The 19,767-nt window shown below is 43.4% G+C and overlaps 1 protein-coding gene across 8 annotated transcripts in view; it reads right to left on the bottom strand.

The window, feature by feature from the left end:
- The window catches only part of arhgef28a (Rho guanine nucleotide exchange factor (GEF) 28a), a 61,467-nt gene that overhangs the window by 10,028 nt on the left and 31,672 nt on the right, over window positions 1-19,767 (bottom strand). For 4 of the 8 annotated variants that reach the window (XM_015943060.3, XM_015943059.3, XM_015943063.3 and 1 more), the window contains 25 exons: window positions 18,174-18,274; window positions 17,832-18,079; window positions 17,578-17,752; window positions 14,757-14,868; window positions 14,031-14,126; window positions 12,825-12,864; window positions 10,664-10,765; window positions 9,645-9,768; window positions 8,998-9,133; window positions 8,871-8,926; window positions 8,703-8,763; window positions 8,477-8,612; window positions 8,286-8,401; window positions 5,356-5,502; window positions 4,957-5,207; window positions 4,745-4,870; window positions 4,557-4,674; window positions 3,847-4,101; window positions 3,511-3,587; window positions 3,232-3,410; window positions 3,069-3,160; window positions 2,792-2,974; window positions 2,467-2,678; window positions 1,920-1,967; window positions 659-1,177 (listed from right to left, as the gene is read on the bottom strand). In XM_015943060.3, coding sequence (XP_015798546.3) covers window positions 659-1,177; window positions 1,920-1,967; window positions 2,467-2,678; window positions 2,792-2,974; window positions 3,069-3,160; window positions 3,232-3,410; window positions 3,511-3,587; window positions 3,847-4,101; window positions 4,557-4,674; window positions 4,745-4,870; window positions 4,957-5,207; window positions 5,356-5,502; window positions 8,286-8,401; window positions 8,477-8,612; window positions 8,703-8,763; window positions 8,871-8,926; window positions 8,998-9,133; window positions 9,645-9,768; window positions 10,664-10,765; window positions 12,825-12,864; window positions 14,031-14,126; window positions 14,757-14,868; window positions 17,578-17,752; window positions 17,832-18,079; window positions 18,174-18,274 — 3,710 coding nt within the window. Of the gene's footprint in view, window positions 1-658; window positions 1,178-1,919; window positions 1,968-2,466; window positions 2,679-2,791; window positions 2,975-3,068; window positions 3,161-3,231; window positions 3,411-3,510; window positions 3,588-3,846; window positions 4,102-4,556; window positions 4,675-4,744; window positions 4,871-4,956; window positions 5,208-5,355; window positions 5,503-8,285; window positions 8,402-8,476; window positions 8,613-8,702; window positions 8,764-8,870; window positions 8,927-8,997; window positions 9,134-9,644; window positions 9,769-10,663; window positions 10,766-12,824; window positions 12,865-14,030; window positions 14,127-14,756; window positions 14,869-17,577; window positions 17,753-17,831; window positions 18,080-18,173; window positions 18,275-19,288; window positions 19,339-19,767 lie in introns of those variants that run through there. The other 4 variants (XM_054744510.2, XM_015943062.3, XM_015943061.3 and 1 more) reach the window with 4 other exon arrangements.

Here is a 19,767-nt window from a genome sequence, read left to right as displayed (position 1 = left end):
GCTTGTAAGTAATAACATTTTTTTGTCCAACAGTGTGTATCCTTTTAGTTTTTGGTCTTTTTTTGTATCAGTTGTCTCATGTTAGCGTCAGCTACAGCATGCTGCAGGGTTGTTTACAACAGTTTTAATTCTACTTTCAGTCAGTAGGCGGGGACGGCAGAAAACTCATTAAGTGTTATTTTAAATATGAGCTGCACTAGGAGCCAAAAAGCAGGAAGAACAGATCACCCTTTGTGCTCCCTCTCCTCCAGCTGCAGGGCATTTTTCACTCAAACTGTCAATAAGTTAAGTCCTTTAGAACACAATTGATTGGCTCCTCGGGCTGCGTGCTCCAGGTTTTAATTATTTTGTCGGGGCTTTTATTTGCAACGGTTTAATTACCATTAATCATTAAGATGTTTACTGGTGAGTGGAGCTACTGGAGCACTGAGATAAATGGAGGTAGAATTGCTCTTCTTATCACAGGTTGTGTATCAGAAAAGGGTCGAGCTGCTCTGTGGAAGAGAGAGGAAGATGATGATGATGATGATGATGATGATGACTGAGGGAAGCTGGAGAGATGTGTTACTCCTCCCTTAAGGTCACGGGTTGCTATGGAGAGGAGGTTCGACACTGGAAATAATCACAGAGTGGCTTAAACAGGTGTGACTCCTGTTACCTGTTGCTCATCTAGAGGGATGACCATGTGAGGAATCACAGCTGGGAGGCTGCTCTGCCGCCCATGATTCCAGGTCTGGAGCAGCTTCTGCTGGTTCTCCAGATGCTCTCGCTGCCGCTCCACACTCCTTTGGCCCTCTCTCAGCCGCTCCAGACTTTGTTGGTACTCCCTAAGTTGTTCCTCCAGCTCCTCCTGCTCACGCCTCAGCTTCTCTGAAGCCAGCTGGTACTGCTTCTCCCTCTCCTCCAGCCTGCTCTCCAGCTCCTCCTGCTGGCTCTCCCTCGACTGGCACTCGCGCTCCCAACGCTCCTTCTCCTGGCGCAGTCTGTCCTGGAGCCTCTGAGCTGCCACCACCTCCTCCTTCTGCTTCTCCAGGTTGCGCTGCTTCTCCTGCTCCAGTAACGTGTTGCCCCGGAAGCTTGAGAGGTGCAGAAGCAGGGCCCGAGGCGTGGGGCGCCCACTCTCTTGGAGGAGGAGACGCTGAACGTCGAAGTAAGTGTCCTGGATGGTTACTGCAGCCTGGCATGGAGAAGGAGACACAGGATTAAAGAGTCTTCAAAGAGCTGCTTCGCTTCTCCAATTTCACCTAGAAGGCATCCTTGTTTGATTTGAATAGTAAAATGTGATGGAAATTACGATCAGGTTCAACTGCTGACCTAGTTTTTTTTCTGTTTGTGTAGCAGCAGCGTCTTCCTCGCCGGTAGATCCATGTTTTTTGGTTTCAAACGCGGAAGGGAATGCAAACTTTGAATATGAAAATCTCCTGATCAAAACCCCAAATCCACACAGGAAAACGACAACGTGCACGCACACGCACACACACACACACACACACACACACACACACACACACACACACACACACACACACACACACAGGCACACACACATCCCAGATGCAAATTCACACACATGCTCACATAAATTTACATTTTATGCCAAAGAGAAGCGAGTGCATTGCAAAACAAAAGACCCTCCTGTGTCTCTGAGGAGGAAAGAAAAAAGATGAGTGGGGAAGAGTTCCTGCAGCTCGCTACCTTTGGCTTCAAACAGCCAGGCACAGCACTGCTCCTCTGTTTACTGAAGTTGCCGCTCGCAGGCCTGCGCCTCTGCTGAGCACGGCACACACAGAGCGTGCACCTGCTCGTACTGACAACAGAGAATGTTTGTTTGTTGCCTAAACATAGATAAGTGCTCGAAGAACTTCAAAAACTAATAATAATAATAATAAATCGGCGATGGATGTGGTGCATGCTCTCACCTGCAAACTGTACAGCAGCTGAGTCAGACTGTGGACACTTTGGGTAACCTATAAATGATCAAAATCAAACACAGGTAGTCAGTACGTATAATGTAACTTCAAATTACATACATTTAAGTTGTTGTGTTTCACAAGTTTCAAAATAAAATGCTTCACAAGGATGTCGAAACACTTTCTGGGCAAGACCTGACAGGCATGAATCAACAGCGCCCCCTTCAGGCTAAATGTTTCACCTCATGGGTCATAAAAGCTGCAGAGAGCAGCTCAACTGTGATGTAGTCATCAGAATTGGTCTCCATATCCATTTTTAATGCCGCCTTACGTTTGGGAGCTAACTGGATCACCCTTTATTACGAGCCTATTAATGATTTATGATATTAAGACTGAAATGGAATTCTAACCGGTTGTGCTAAATTATTAAAATAATGATTCATGAAGCGCACATCTGTGGGCAGGATGGAAAGAGGTGAACTCCAGGAGTAGCTCACCTTTGCTATAAAAAATTCATTAAGTAAAAATAATTTCTATTAATAAAAAGGATATTTACTTTGGAGTGTATGAAGTTGTGATCTTTAGCTTCTGGCTGAAGAGCATAGGCATCGGGTCGGTTCTCCTCACTGCCGACTGCGCTATCAGGAAAAGCCTCGCTGAGGGGGACGGGATCTGAGAGTGTTGGGCGAATAACAAGAAACACGGAGTCTGAGTCCCGACCGGGACTTGATGGAGAACCGGAGGAGAGTGAGGCTTTGAGGTTCTCAGCTGCAAAATAAAAGAATTAAACTACATCAAATGCACATTTAAACTTTCTGAGATCATTAGAAAAGTTGCAAAAACTGCTGAATATCTGTGCATCCAGGATTGGTTAATGTTACCCTCTTTCAGGGCTGCTGCCAGCAGCCCGGCAGCCTGTGGCGGCTCCTCTGAGTGCGGCTGAACCAGCAGCCGCGGTTCGACAAGTGGCACGTCCGTCCGCCTCAGAGCGGTGAGCGCCGAGTAGATCTGCAGCTTCTCCTCCAGGCAGGAGCAGATCTGCTGGTCCTGGCTGGACAAGCTCTCTGTTACACCAGTTCAGAGAGTTCAAACGTCACACAGACTGTTACCTCAGGGGTGGTAAAGATCAGATTTAATAACAACGCGAAAGGCTGATACCGTGCAGCTTGAGGATTTTATGGAAACGAGCCTCAGCAGCTCGCTTCTCCTCTTCCGATTCACTTGTGTACTCCTCTTGTTCCTCTGGACAGCTACACGGCAGAAGAATACGGTAAACCACTGTTTGTTTCCAAACATCTATGTTCTGCAGACCTGGACACACCTTTCTACCGCCTCTCTGATGAGCCTCATCCAGGTGTTTCGCTCCTCTTTAGATGAGGTGTGGACCTCGTACATTTCGGGGCCTGCAGAGGAGGCGCTGATCAGAAACATCCCCTTCTCTTCGTTCGCTACTTCCCGAACGATTAACTTCTGCAGAGGAATGACTGGAGGCTTCTGGTCCTGAAGCAGATTCAGAGCAGAGTCAATTACGTGATGAGCCAACGAGGTCAGGAGAGGCACAGCTGACACATTTTACAGCCAATAAAAACTGTGCACCCACCACGGTGGCAAAAGCATACTTCTGGTCCTTCTCTTGGAGGAAGATCAGTGCATCAGTGAGGAGGAGGGCCAGGACATCTGCAACAAGCAAGAATTTAAACAATTACATACTAAATGTGCAGCAATGCACAGCACAAAGAAGAGCTGGTGACAATTTTGTTTTCATAGGGCCATAAAAACTGGACGAGTTTATTTGCTGGCAAATAAAATGTTTATATTTAAAATTTTGAAAATGGTTTGCATTGATTTATTCATTCGAGGACATGAAGGGCTGGATGGAGAGTTTCCCAGACTCCTCTGGGCCACACTTGACCCAAGTAGAGGATGACGACCTCACCCTTAAGCCGACCAGTTGCGGTCTTCCACAGAAGAAGGCCCTCGTGTCTGAGCCTTTGCCCGGACCTCATCATGTCCTGCTTGCGGAAAGTGTACCCGCTCTTCAGCTTGGCCGTGCTGCGGTTCTCTGTGCGGCTCCACACTTCCTGTAGCCTCTGGTGCAGTTCGTATTCACTGACTCTCAGGTCCACCGCTGCGATCACCTCTCGGATTAGAGCCAGAGCCTTCGAGAGGCTGGTGTGTTCTTCTGTTTCCTCTGGAGGGGAAAATCCTCTCATTATGTTGAAATACAGTTAGAACTGAAATCTGTGGACGTGTGGAATTGTAAAGTCATACATCCCTTTACAATCCAATCCAACTGCATTTATAAAGCACCTTAAAGACCAAGTTCACTCATTTTTTTAAATGCGTGTGTCTCTAGTATAAATGAATGCCTTGTGAGTCGTTCTCAGTGAAAAAAAAGCTCTGGTGCTCCTGTTTCAGGAAGTGGTGCCACAAAGGACCAAAGTGCTTTAATGATCATGCAGCCTAAAACATAAAATAGATAAAAGACAGAAACACGTGAAACGGATCTATATAAAACATTTTATATAACATTATATTAGCAACACAACAATAAGCTAAAATACTAAAAAGGACAAAAATCTACATCTGACATGGTGACAAGAGGAAGAGACGGGTTTAACCAGAAGAGGGCAGCAGAGGACTAACCCTGGGTATAATGTAGGATCCTCTCCAGTAGCACAGGGTATTTAGTGATTCTTTGGGTTACGAGCAAGATGCATTCTGGGATCTCTCTCCGTCGCACCAAAGAGTTGTTACCTTGTTGCTTTAAAAAGATGTTTCAATGATTATTCTTGACGTCACTTTGCTGAGTGGTTGTATTTTTAAACAAATACCTTAACGAAGCTGTGAAACCTCTTGTTGTGCTGCTGGAGCTCTTTGAAGAAGCTGACTGCTTCATTGTGTCGACTACAGAACTCTCCGTAAACCTGCTTCATTTTTTCTCCATTCTCATCTGAGAACTGCAATAAAATCAAATTAAAACCTCACTATTGAATCCGTTTCTTTCACTGGTAGGTGGTAGTTTAGTCCCACAGGCTCAGCTAACCTGCTGAATCAGGACGTCTCCTATCTGTTGGATTATGTAGTTTCTGTCTCCCTGCGGCTGGGCGGAGTTTTGTCTTCGCTCCTTCATGGCAGCAAACAGCCCATGATGAAAAAGCAGCAGCTGATCTAGACAGGGGAACACTCGCTCCACCGCTTCTTCATCAAGCTGCACTTCTTCTTTCATTCCTCGCCGGAACACCTCGGCCATGATGTGCAGAGTCTGCAGGTGGTGGAGTTCCGTTTGCATCAGCTCTGCGTCGGTTACACAACAAACACTCAGTTCAATCACAAAAGCATTTATTTTCCAAGCTGTTACTTCATTTGAAAACAATTATATGTGACAAGAGCAATCTAGTTTATAAATGTAAAAAAAATACATGTTTAATTAGCATCTGCTCACCATAGATTACATCTTGCCTCTTGACATCTCGTTTATCCTGTTTGTTGCAAAACTTGGGCTCCACTGTCAGACTCCAGGACTCAGACTCGTAATCCACAGAATCAGCAGAGATGTCACCGGGAATAAGGATATACGAGTCGATGCCGTCTGTAGGGACAAGATGGTACAAAATTGTTTTTGATTAAAACCGTCAATCATCCGCGTTTACGATTCCTCAGGGAGAAAAGCACGCTGCTTGATTTAATTTACTGTTTTTTTATTTTTTCATCTTCACTAAAACCATATGAAGGAAAATAAGTCTAAACACCTGAGAAAAACAGCGGTGGGTCAAAATATGTTCAACCACCTGTTAGAAGCACGCTGTGTCAACTCAGTTTTATTTGTAGGAAACAGCAGCGATGTAATCGAGTCATGAAATACAGTGAAAAAAGAGGAATATTAAGCAATTCATAATTAATAACAGTTAAAAAGTGGAGATTTTCATAATAAACGTCAGAGTTTGAAGGTGAGTCTGGTGTTAATAAATCTGCTGTGGCCTCTAGTATGAATGGATGCCTTGTGAGTCGTTCTTTGTGAGAAAACAGCTCTGGCGCTCCTGTTTCAGGAAGTTAAAGTTGGTCGGTGGGGTGGGGTGTGTGTGTGTGTGGGGGGGGACATGGCAGGATTGTGATTGTTTCTCATTAATATTCATGATGTGCAAATGTGCCACCTCTGATTGGTCAACAGCAACAAAACTCGTTTGATTTCCTTTCTTACGTAAAAAATGCAACATGAAAGTTTCTTCGCCACAAAAAACACAAGTCTGTAGGAGTTCTGCCATGTTGTGAAGTTGCTAATGCTAACAGTTAGCATACTCTCGGATACATGCTCTGCTCTCTCCTGGACGCTAAACCAAGTCCATGAGTCCATGACGTTATGTGCCAAACCGGGCGTTGCGATCTGCCGACTGCTTGCTGCTTCACGTTCCCACAACGAAATACAAAACGCGGGGGCAGCGTGCTTTTGTCTACGCTGCTCCGACCCTCTGGAATGTTCTTCCTCTCTCTGTGAGGCTGGCACCATCCCTCCCCCGTTTCAAGTCACTGCTTAAGGCCCACTTTTACAACCAGGCATTTATAAATCCCTGATTTAATTAACTATTTCTATTATGTGTACTTTTTGTTGACCGTGATTATTTGCATTGTTGTGTACTTTTATTATTGATTGTGTTTTTGTTTATATGTTGCGTTTTACCTTTCATCTGTACAGCATTTTGATCGGCTGCCGTGCCGTTGTTAAATGTGCTTCATAAATAAAGTTGGTATGAATGCTAATTTACAGTATGACATAGATGTGCGTGTGTTTTTACCTGAGCGCTTCCCTGTCTATTTTCTTTGGGCAGAAATAGGGGTAGTAGCCTATTTTCATGTTCAGCCTGCATGTGAAAATCAGAGTGACTGATCGTATTTCAAAAAGAACAAGTATTACACGATTCCAAGTCAATCTCACCTTTAAAGGGATACTTTGCTATAATGAGCCTTTACAGGGTAAATGACATGTCATTCAGACCCCCACCGCCCTCTGTGGCCAGAATATCGCACTTCCAACTTCAGCGTGCATGGCGGCCCACTACCTGCACGTTTTAGGTCATGAACACAGCTGATTTTTTTTCATTTAGCGATGGATCATTCCTGTAGACACTAATGAAGGCTGGGGAGACGTTTCAGCTGTTAGATTAAGATGTTAAAAAGATGAACGCAGTGAGGAAATAAGTTTCATTTTCAGTTTGACCACAGATAAATAATAACGTACTTTAAGTGTTGCAGAATCTGTGGCTACAGGTTTTTTTGTGCTAGTTTTCAGTCTTCTTTTAGGCTCTTTGAGAGGAATGTGGCTGAACGACCCCAGTTTTCTGAACAGATCGAGTCAAAACAGTTCAGATAGTGACGGCAGCACTATTAAGGGAATAAAACCGTTGCTATCATCTAGCCAGGGCTGCCAACCTCTTGACTTTTGAGAGTGGGGTGGGGTGCTTCGGTGCGAGATACTGAAGGTGTAGCGTAAGAGCGTCTGAAGAGGGACAGATGTGTATGTCTCATGCTCACTGTGTGAGAGTTAGCAGCCCTGACTTAGCAACAGTCACAATGGCAACATTGTTCATTTTTACAAGACACACCATGTCGGCAAATTAGCGTAATATTAAAGCAAAGTCTTATAACAATGGTGTGTCTTATAAACGCGCCATGCCGCATTTGTTCATTTATGCTGCCATCGCCTAATCTTTTCGTAAAAAGGACATGATTGTGCCACATTACTGCCATGGTCTGACCACTTTTTAATGACCTAAGGCTTCCTGATGCAACCAGGGCACTGCGGCAAATTGACAGCATTATTTTGTAAAAACAGCTAATGGCTCAAAGTTTAGAAGTTTCCATTTAATCAGTGGATTGTCAGATCAAACTCCGACTCTGTCAGTGTGCCCCAGGGTAGCTGTGGCTGCAGTGCAGCTCATCACCCCAGTCTGTGAATGGATGAATGACTGATGACAAGGTAAAGTGCTTTGGAGTCCTCTGGCTCACAAGGGGGCTATACAAGTGCAGGTCAAATTGAAAAGGACTGAAATCTGATGGAATGTTTTTGTATATGTAATTGTATATATTGTGTAAAGTGATGAAGGTTCTCTATTTTAAATTAGTATATAATTTGGGTAAAATCTTTATTGTTGTTCTAGTGAATACTTTTCTACTTTGAAACCTAAAAGCAGTAATTCTAATGCCTTTTCTCACATTTTCTCAGATTGTCTTTTCTTCCTGGAACACTTTATTTTTAAGGTCAGCCAGTAACTCATTCCAGCAGGTAAAAACCATGTCTGGCTGCAAGGATTTGTTACATCCACTCAAGCTTTTTTCTCCTTTTTCTGAATATTTTAACAAAGCTTAATGATCTCTTACCGTCTCCCAAGGACGACTCATTGGAGACCGAGGACACCGGAGTCGGGAGGAGCTCTTCTGACTGGCTGTTCAGCTTCTGGACGTCAGATTCTGTCTCTGAACCCTCACTGAGCAGACTGCATCAGACATGGCTCTGCTATTACCAGCTCCTTATCATTATTTTACATAATAAAGTCTGAGCGCTGTATAACCTGTCGTTGTTAGGGAGACTTCCAGAGAGAGAGCACGATCGCATCACAGATTCCCTTTTCCCATTTGGGACTAGGACTGGCTGCGACAGAGAGATGGGGATCCTGGGCTGAGGTGGACTTTCTCTCACTGTGAAGTCTGGGAGAAAAACAAAGAGCTCATTCTTATTTTTAAAAACATGTTCCTGATTAAATGAATTGATTCTTGACTTGAGATCCGTAAACTCACTCTGTGGGAGAGATGCCGTCTTGTTTCTCACTGATGTCGGGGCATATTTATCCTGATGTTTCTTAAAAATACAAACAACTGCTTTGTTAAAGCTCCTCAATTAATGAGAGAAAAAAGCGGGAGGTGGTGAAAACAAGCACACCCATTTATTCTCGGGACAATCCTCACCTTCAAGCACGGAGGGACAGATTCCTTACAGCCTTTGTGGACGATTGTAGTGCAGCCTGAGAGAAAAAGACGGATGAGCTTTTAAAGCTGTTGGTCGGGCGTTTGTTTGGTGTGAAGGTTCACATACCTGAGCAATGCTGGAAGTCCTTTCCAGAGGCTGGCTTGTCACAAACCACGCACACTGTGGGGCCCAAACAGGAGCCGCTTGCAAAGAGATGTCCATTTAGCAGCTTGTCTTTGGCTTCTCTGTCCTTCCCTTTCCCCTTTGAAAACCGTGCCAGAGACATCAGTATCAACATGGAGTCCATGCAGACAAGACAACAGGAGACCGGCAGCTCTACGTTTGAGCTCCACTCGATGCAAGACTTCACGTTTGTAATAAAATGTCAGTAAAAGTTTCTGCTTTCAGAGCTAAATCCTCGTGAGCAGGGATGCAATCCGCGCCCTTTTCCTAACTGTAAGGCAAGCCCAACGACACGGAAATGGAACCATCGCATAAACAACAGATGCAAGTCGGGGAGGGTTTCCAGCCTCTGCGCTGACTCAACAATGAGGGTTAATCATTAAAAGGAAAGAGGCCAGACACCTTGTTTGGTCTGTTGCTCCGACCTTGAGTTATTCCTAGAATGGTTTCCTGGTTGTGTCTCCCTAACCCTCTAAAGAGTTGTAACATCCAATAATAACATAAATCCTTCTACAGAAAAACACACCTTCATCTAACTTGGCTTGTAAAGTTGCAAAGCAACAAGCATCATTTGAATTTAGACTTGTTACCTTGCTCTTGTTGCGTGTGCTCGACATCTTGCTCTTGAGGAAACTTAAAGTCCGGATGACTTTGTATTTCTCCGACTCTGCTTTGATTGGAATGTTACACTTTTCCAACTCTTCCTCTTCAATCCTGCATAAAAAACATAAAACAATCAGCAACCATTTGTTGCTGTGGTCTTCAACGGGACACTTCCAGGTTAACAAGCACAAAAGGTTTTCGTCTTCACCTGCTGAGACGACGAGACCGAGCATAACAGGTTTAGAAGAGTGCAGTGGAGTGCCGCATAAATGCATTTAGCTTTTCAGTGGCAAAGATTAAAGTTAGTTCAAGCTGCAGTCGTTTATTTAAAATCTAAGGTGGCATAGGACTCGGTGTTTCGGGTGAGGCTACTTTAAATCAAAAAAGAAAAAAAAAACACAGTTAGTAGATGAAAAAGTAGAACAAGACAGTTTTCTGCTCTGCAGCGCTGCGCTGTGAAAGCAAATTAGTCCAAACGAAAGCGTTAATAACTAGAATCATGCAGGCAGACTCGTGGACATTTCAGGTTGTACCGCTCACAGAAAAGTGGTTTGTTGTCACTTTTCTGTGAGGGTTAGTTTCATTAAAGAGCAAGTCACCCCCAAATCAGCTTTTTTTTCCTGATAAACTACATAGATGCTTGTCTAATCGTGCTGCAGACACGTGTAGTCAATAGTTTTGCACTTTAGTACATTTTAGTTAAAATTTAAATTTTCTGCCTAAAACTGGCAGTGTTGTGCCGTTGTCAGGTAAAAACTCTGCACTGCATTTGAATTTAAATCTGCCACCGCTATTGGCTAAGAGGTATGCTATGATGTAAACTGGTACATTATGATGTCACAATGTCATTGTGCGCCTGTGTGTGTGTGTGTATTTGTTAGTGGCTCTGCCCTCTCGGTCTGCTAGGCAACATCATTTGTTGCATTTTTTAAACATGAAGAGGGAGTGAAGTAAGTTTCTTGTAGGGGGTGACTTGCTCTTTAAGTTTGGCGAAAACCCCACATACTCTTTGAGAAACTCAGACAAGGTGAGATGCTGGAGGGACTCAGCCAGCTCCGCGCTGCCCTCATCATCGGCAGACTGGGCCCGTTTACGGAACCTAGCCTCCCTGTAAAACACAGTTAATGCAGGGACATGCTAAAGGTTCATGGATGAACAATCAAAACCATGTTCCTTATTAGCATGTCAGGGTAAATGGATGTTTGCCTGTTTAGATAACACACAACCAAACACTTGCTGCATAGGCCCGCTCTTTTTCACAATTCATCTAAAAGTTGGTTTTCCTTGAAGTTGATATTTAGGTCTTTATTATCAAAGGATAACAGCTGAAGTAAAACATTTAAAGGGGCACGCTGAATTGGAACAGGAAATTTGCAGTTTTGTGTGTGTTCAGCTCTATTTTTGGAATGGAATTTAATGAAACTCAAAAAGTCAGCTTGAATTCCTACAACTGACGATCCTTTGGGGGAAAACCACAGCCTTAGCGGACATAAAAATGGTTCAAACTCAGACAGTTTGTGGTTATTATATTAAAATGGTGAAAAACGGGTTCATCACAACACTCTGTGCTGATTATGAGTTAAATTATGCATGAGGCCATTTTCAACATTTGATCAAATAACTGCATATTTTAACTTTAAATATCTCTCAACAGGAGACGATGTAAAAACTGCCGTGAAAGGCAATGGCAACAATATGAGTTGTACATTATTTCATGAAAATCTCTTGTGATTTTAAAAGCACGCATCTTTTGCAAACTGGTGTTTCTCATCTGGAAATAAAACCATTTTTAACAAAAATAAATAAATAAAAACTTTAGATTTGCATCAAACCAGTTGCCCACAGATTTATTGATGAATAAAAAATAAACATTTGCACTGATTCGTTTAAAACAGCTTTTCGCACATTTAATCAAAGGCTGTCAATACCAACAACAATATCCTTGTTTCTTGATTGAAATTATACCACAGATTACAGCAGCAATTTGGAGATTCAGATTCAGATTGGAGATTCCCCTTTCAGGAAATGAACGATGTTTTAGAAATCCATAAAAGGGATCGTCTTACCCTGTGCTGTAATATAACGTAGGCACATTTGTCTTTTTGTGCTAAGCCCAACCATCGTTCCCTTCGAGCCACGTGCAGTTTGAATTGAATTAGCCAATGGTGTTGGACATCTGCTTACAAACAATGTCACATATATCCCTGGTAAATTCAGGGGTTCTGGCCGTGGAGTGCTGGAACAGCTCTATACCCTTATGGGGGTCCTGGAGGGTGTGTGGGAGCTGGCCTAACTCATCTACATGTGTTTTGTGAATTTGTGGAGAAAGCATTCAACCTCGCCCTTTGTGGGGGGCCTTGTGGGGGATACTTCAGGAGTACGGGGTACCAGGCCACCTGATACAGGCTGTTATGTCCCTGTGTGACCAATGCCAGAGCTTTTCTGCATTGCCATAAGTCGGGCTCATCCCCGGTGAGAGTTGGACTCCACCAAGGCTGCCAAGGTGTTGCGGAGATCAGTTTTAGTGGCCTAAGGATTAGGTCTCTGCTTTTTGTAGATGATGTGGTTCTGTTGGGTTCATCAGAACGTGGTCTCCAACTTTCGCTGGAGAGGTTTGCAGCTGAGTGTGAAGCAGCTCGAGAGCAGCCAGTTAAGTAGGAGTCAGGCATCTGATTAAGATGGTGAGGTTTTCCGAGCACGTCCAACGTGGAGGAGAATCAAGGGAAGCCCAGGTCATGCTGGAGGGACTATGTTTCTTGGCTGGCCAGGGAACACTTTGGGATTCCACCGGAGGAGCTGGCCCAAGTGGCTGGGGAGAGGGAAGTCTGGGCCTCTCTGCCTAGGCTAGGGCTGCTTAGGCTAATCATTGATATTTTACCTCTGCAGGCCAGCTAGAGGTGTACGTTCGCAAACAAGAGGCGTTGCTTCCGTAACCACACAAGTGGGGAGAAGGGCTTGGTCACGCTACAAAGTTTGACCGCCACAATATTCATCAGGATAAAAAGCATCATAAGCCACTAAAGACACATTAACAGTCTTGCACAAGAAAAACACAACGAGGAAGCAGGATTATTGTTCAATAAAAGTCAAAACTTCCTCATGAAACCGTGATTTTAATTTAGAACAAAAACAGCACAAATGCATCTGGAAAAAATAAGCATAAATACCTTTTCTCAGAATGTTCTGAAACACTGGAGGCTCTTTGTTCTGAGGACAGAAACAACATGAAGAGGTTATTAAGGGAATCACAAAAATAAGACACAAGGTGATAGGACTGATGAGCTAACTGCCAGTAACAAACTCAGTCAAGATCAAAGAAACTTGATGTCATCTTCAAACAATCTCAACATGTTATGTCATTAACCTTTATTCCTCTCTTGTTGTTAAAAGTTATCGTTATTTATTTGGAATTCTTAATTCTGGGGGTATTAACAAGCATAAATATCACCGCTTCTGGTGTACTCAGAGGTCACGTTGAGCAGGAAATTATCCATATTTCTGCGGTAAATACTTTGGGACGTGAAACTGGAACATTTGGTCTTCGCTGCACTCAAACCAGCTGTTAGCTCATCAATCCTAAAAGATCTAAAAGTTGTTTTTCTGAACTGAGGCCCTTCTAAATGTTCTCTATAAAGGATAAGGCTTCATTTATATCTTGAAAATGGCCTTAGAGTGTCTTAACCATTTTTAACTACTGTAAATTCTTTTCACACTACTGCACATCTGTCATTCACAGCACGAAAACACCAACTCTAACTTCAAAATGTTAAATCATGGACGTAATTTTTGGGGGGGGGGGGGGGGACATGTCCCCCCCACTTTTTCCAAAGTCAAGTTATGACCCCTGCACTTTTTACCATCTAAAAACAATATTACTTTATATTAAATTGACACTGGTTGAGCTACAGGACCAAGAGGAAAACAACCGTTTGTGTTGAAGCCTGTTTCCCATTAGAGCATACTGTAAAGATACCCCCCCCCCTCCCCACACACACCCCACCCCGTGTCCCCCCCACTTCTAAAGTGACAATTACGTCCATGTGTTAAATATACATGTTTTCACAGATATTTGTATTGAATTTTTGTTTTCATAACAACCAACGATTTATAAAGGAAAATCATGAAGATTAACAAGGCTGCCCAAACGTTTGCATCCTGTAATAATCAGTTTGATTTGAAATCCTTGATTATTTTCCACCAGCTGGCTGCCTGTGCCCAGAAATCAAGCTGATAAATAGGTGAGTGAACAGAGAGGTGAAAATGAAGGAATAAAGAACTGTTTTGATTTGTAATCACAGACACACACACACACACACACACACACACAGGTGACAGCTAGGTGTGGTGCGGTGACTGCAGTGTCCAGTACTTACTACCAGGGTGGAGCAGAGACAGAGACAGGGTGGATTTAGACAGAGAGAGCGCCTGAAGGAGAGATCGGCTGTGGCTCACACTGTGGACGACGGCATCTACAGGGCACAGTGGACAGAGGAGCTGCTCATCAACTACAGCGGGTGCAAACTATCAGCACAGACAGTCAAGTCCATGTTCAGAGCTATTAAGCAGACAGTAATCTGCCTTTTTCACACTGTTCTGTTTTTGTTTTTTAGAGGAGAAAGAACCTGGAGGTGAAAATCTTTCACCAAATGTACAGATTTAGTGTCTTAGTTGATACTTTTCATCTCTGTTAAATCAAAACAAAAATAAGCTAGAGTCACACAGCATATGCACACAAACTGTTGGCTTACTTTCCTTCAAAGTCTTATTTGCTTCATTGACACAAAACAGCTCAAAAAGGAAAGCGCCAGAATATTTTTGGCTAATTCACTAAGACTCCAGGAATAATCCGCTTAGGCCAAGTCTTCGTATAATTTGTGAGCTGCTGCTTGAAAGATGCCAAGCAGCCTGAAATGTGCTTTGTGGCTTTTGTGGATATTTGAAAATGACTGGCCTTTACATGCAGCTAAAGACTAGTGTAAAATTAGCAGACTATTTGAGGTTAATCCATTAATGTGGGAAAAATGGAGTGAACTAAAGTAGGACTATTGTTAGTGATGTGTTAAGAGTGAAGGTTTATTGAATTTGGAGGTTTGACTAACCGTGACTGAGTTCTGATGTGTGGTTGTCACGGTGATGACGAGTAGGGAGGAAGCTGATTTTTGGGGATGAGTAGGAATAGGAGCGCAATCGAACCCCCTCTTCCCTCGTGTCCTACATGATAAAAAACATACAGCTGGTCAGAAGTTAGCAATCATGTAAAACAGGGATGAGTCGTTCATTTGGGCCTTTTCATGATTCATTTGAACTTTTCTTTTTCCGGGGTGGAATAATTATACAATAAAATTCTTTGGAATTGTGTTGAACCACAGAGGGGTCAAATTACACACAAGCACATGCTTAAATATTTCACAACAGCATTCTTGGAATTGACCAATACTTCTCAGTCATCCTCAGACAGCACACTGGTTTGGATGCTCTGAACCCACCAAGCCTATAACAAACATAACATTTCTAGGACATCAGTGTCTCTGTCCACAGTGAAGACAGTTTTACATTAACATGGACCAAGAGAAGCTCCTGCTCCAATATGGGGAGAAAGAAGTCTCAAAAGATCTGTGTGTGTGTGTGTGTGTGTGTGTGTGTGTGTGTGTGTGTGTGTGTGTGTGTGTGTGTGTGTGTAGACTAAATCCTATGGAAGTTCAGATTTCCCAGCTTCCACCCAGCATTCAAATGCACCATGTATGCACAAATCAGTCAAGTGAGAAAAGAGTCTCAACAGGATTTTTGTACTTGTAAACTGATCTGTGTGTACCAGGTGATTTGTGTGTGTGTGTTTTTAATGATTTGTGTGTGTAGGAGCTGAAGTTACACACGAAAACGTAAACACAAGTTACAAATCAAAGACTTACAAATGCTTATATCTATCTATACACCAAGCCCCCACAATGCGGCTCAAAAATTGGAGCAATCCCGGAAGTACCAAAAATTGCAGTTCCACACTCATCCACTGGGGGCTGGTGTCAGAAGCGAGCAAATCCTCATTGACTCCCATGTTAAAAATACCAATTTCACAGCAGAAATAAACATGTTTACAGCCTGGTACCAGAACATGTTTTTTGTTTAAATTATCTAGTTTACACTCATGACAACTCTGAGGGGGTTGAATTTTTTTCTCACTCTTCTGTTTAAGTGTATTAAAAGCCTAAAATTCTGTATAATTAATGACCATCAGACCCACGTGACCGCAGAGCTAGCTCCGTGGAAAGGCCTCAGTAGAGCCTCGGTCTGGCCTGGAAACTGTTCCGGGATTGTGAGTCTCTGTGTTTGTGTATTCTTTTTTGGATATTTTTTGTGCAAAATGACTTGCTGTGGCATTAATTGCACTAATAGAGCGTCCAAGGAGTCTCCACTTCATTTTTTTCGGTAAGTAAAATTATATTTATGTATTTTAGGTCACTGCCGAGCTGAGCTTAGATTTTAACATGTACTGTTTAACCATGAAATTTAAATGTAATAGGGTAAACCCCAGTGCATTTAACATAATGCTGCACTTTAGAAAATGGGTTCAAATATAACATGTTGGTGGAGCTGGGTTCCGACTATCAGCTTGTGGAGCTCTTCTCCCCTCCCGGAAGCTCGGCGCATCTCTGTCTGATCGCGGCTTCTGTCTGCTGCGCGGGCTGATGACTTGTGGAGCTCTGGGATGGAAACCTTTCCACCCGGTTCTCCCCGGCGGCAGCTCTGCGCATCTCAGATCGCAGCGGCGCTTGTCTGCTGTGCAGCTGCCGGCTTGTGGAGGTCTCCGAGACCTCTGTGTTCCACCCGGTTTTACCCAGCGGTCAGCCCAGCGTATCTCTGACTCAGAAGCTCTGGTGTTGTGCACAGTTAACTCCGGTTGTAGCTAGGTTGCTACCTCCGTTAGCTTAGCTCCCACCTCCACGTTAGCTTTGGGATAAATTCAGGTTAGCTTGTAGCTAGTTCGACCGGGTATCGTCAGTTGATCCCAGCCTTACAGCCCCACCCTCAGCTCCACCTCTCTTCCCTTTTGTGGAATTGTCTGGGCTTGACGGAACCTGTGACACGGTCAAAATGGCGGTGGTGGCCACCTCCCATTTTAGCTCAAAAACTTATTATTGGAGTCTATGGAAACCCATTGTCCATATATTTAAATGTCGATGCTATACACACACACAAATTTAGATACACACACAGAAATCTTTTTAGACTTTTTCTCCCCATACTCCAAGAGTCCAACCTTCAGGTTGAAATTTGAAGCTGATATCTGCAGCTGCCCACACAGACCAGCTAAATGTCTAACAGAGAAAGTTTGAGTTATTTGGGGCGAGGCTTTCAGTTCTGAAGAACGCTGAATCAACTGTTAAGCATGGTGGTGGTAGTGCTATACATCAGAGCTGGTTTCTGACTGGATTCATCCGGCTAATGGTAAACCTCTGGAATGGCCTTCCCAACTCCCCAGGAAATCAACCAGACAAGAAGAAGGGTGACACATTAGCCAGAATTTTACCAGAGGCTTGGTGATGGCAACAAAAAGATGTGGTTGAAGTCCAACCTGCTTGGTGTCACTGAATCAAATGTAAGAGTTCTATCCTAGAAATCAACTGTTCAGATGAATAATTAACCCTCTCAGGCTCAAAATAAGTTTTGATAAAAGGACGAACAACTAAGTCCTTCAGGGGTACTTCTGAGTTAAAAAATGCTCATGAAGTACGTATGTGGAGTAAACAGGTAGGTAGGATTTAACGTTGCACATCTGCAACGCCTGCCTCCAGAGGGTTAAACGCTTAAATGAATCTGATCTCCATCCCCACAATGAGGGTGCATGAACTGTATAGATACTTTCAAAGTAAAAGCATGAGATCTGATACTGTGGCGTGCTGACTGATTAAAATGTTATTTTACTTTTGAGGTGGGTTCACATGTGGAAGCAGACTGGCTGCGAGTGCAGGGGAGGTTAGGAGCTGGATGAAAAGCATCCCTTTTCTCTTCACTTTTCCCAACATCTGACAAGAGAGGGGAAAGAGAGGACTTTGGTTCCATGGTCTCCTCCTCGCTGTCCAGTTCCAGAGCCACCAGACTGGGACAATAGAAGAAAAAGATCAGTTGTAAACTTTGCACATGGAGCTTGTTAGACAAAAACCTTCAAAATTTCCTACCTGCGGTCGCAGGTTTCCATAGTTGGGCTGTCTCTGTGGTTGGTCTGCTGGGTGGAGACAGAACGGTTTAGCCTTGTGAGGGCCTGATCCACTGGTGAGAGAGGGCAGGAGGGAGGGTGCAGGTCTTCTGAATGGGGTGGGGGGGTGTCCGTTGCAAGAAGATCATCTGTGTCCCATAAATTGTCATCGGTCTCCGTGCTGTCCCTCGTCACCCCACAGACTCTGTACCTAAAGTCAACATCACCAGCCTGCAGTCGAGGACAGGAAGTTAAAGACGAGCAATAGAAAGTTTTTGAGAAGTAACAGTTTTAGGTTTACAGAAGGTGGCCGTGTGTTATTGACCTGTGTTTGCTGGTCGCCGCTGTTGATCATGGAGATCAAATCATTGGTTTCCTGCTGGTTGAACTCCTGATCTTCACTGGTCTGTGTGGGAAGTCCGTTCACTGGAAAAAATAAACGTTCCACTCATCAGAACTCCTCCATATCACTGCTCGTTCGTTTCCCCAGTCACCATCAGCTAATTTACAGTATTTCACGTCTGCTGTATCTTTACTTCAGCTGTCGGCATCTGTCGGTTTTGTCAGGGTTTGTTCAAAATCAGTGAGTTGAAAACATTCAGAACAAAGATTTCTGTGGAGAAACCTTCTGAGGACTTTACAGCAGCATGCCAAACTCCGAAGACCTGATAATCAAACATGTTGAGACTCCTTAGTCACATGTGCTCCTCTCCTGCTGTTTCCGGTTATTCTGGATTTTGTTTAAATCTTTCTTTGCTCAAATGTCAAGGTTTTAGAGAGAAGAAAGGAAAAAGTGATGAGCTGCTGCATACCTACTCCTGTCTGACCTTTAAAGGACTGTTTCATACAAACCTCCACCAATCACCCTCACCAGTAAGCTGCCTGTTTACGTAAAAAGAAAAAGGTGGATTATTGATTCCCTTTTTGTTTTACTTTATCTGCCCTGTTTACATGCAGCTGTCATTTGACATATTAAAGACACGCATGGCATTAAAGAAGGAAAATCCTACGATTTATAGGTCTTGTAAACACGATGATAATGTAGCATGAAGATTCTGTTCATGTTATTGATTTTCTCAAAGCCAACTTCCTTGAAAATGAAATTTTATGCTGATAAAATTATTTTTAGGCTAAAATAATAAAGATGAGTTTAAAAAATGACATATTAACAAGTTTTATCCTAGTGTATAATGAATCTTTAGTTTAGACAATCAAAATACAAGCGTTGGCCATTTTAGTTGTGAAACTGAACAAGATTTTTCATATAAAATAACAAGAACTATTGCACTGAACTGAACTATTTAATTCTGTATAAGGCTATGTCACGTTCTGTGTCCCTTTGTTCCCCAGCCCCCTCCGGTTCCCACTCCAGGCTCTCCTCTTGTGTCCTCCTAGTCACTCCCTGGTTTTCCTAGTTGTCTTTAGATTAGTCCTCCTCACCCATCTGGTTATTGGTGGTTTATATTTGCCCTCTGTCTTTTAGGTTTAGTTAGATCCATGTTTTATAGGTTAACGTTGATCTGCCCTCCTGCCAAGCTCTTTCCCTTCCCATTTAGTTAATTGATTCCACCAGTTTCTCCTCAGCTCACACTCCTCACACCTGCCACCTGTTTCCCTGATTAGCTCCCTCTGTGTTTAAAAGCCTTGTCTTGTCTCTCTGTGGTTGCTGGTTCATTGTAATTGTCAGCGTGTTCTGTCCTCCTCTAGTTACCCTAGTTCGTGCTCATGAGTGAGCTTCTGTCTGTTTGTTTGTTGGTTCAGCGAGTTTGTTATTAAGTCGGGTTTGTTTTTGTGCCTCTGGACTTTGGCGCATCCGCCTTTTGAAATAAAGGAACTATTCTCTCAAATCTCTCCTGCCTTGAGTCGTTCTGGGGATTCTGCATCTTGGATCCTAACCTCCTGCTCTCGCCGTGACAGGC

This window comes from Nothobranchius furzeri, chromosome 6 (genome assembly GCF_043380555.1).
Source record: "Nothobranchius furzeri strain GRZ-AD chromosome 6, NfurGRZ-RIMD1, whole genome shotgun sequence".
In the NCBI taxonomy this organism is placed as follows: domain Eukaryota; kingdom Metazoa; phylum Chordata; class Actinopteri; order Cyprinodontiformes; family Nothobranchiidae; genus Nothobranchius; species Nothobranchius furzeri.
This window is presented reverse-complemented; position numbering and strand designations above follow the sequence as displayed.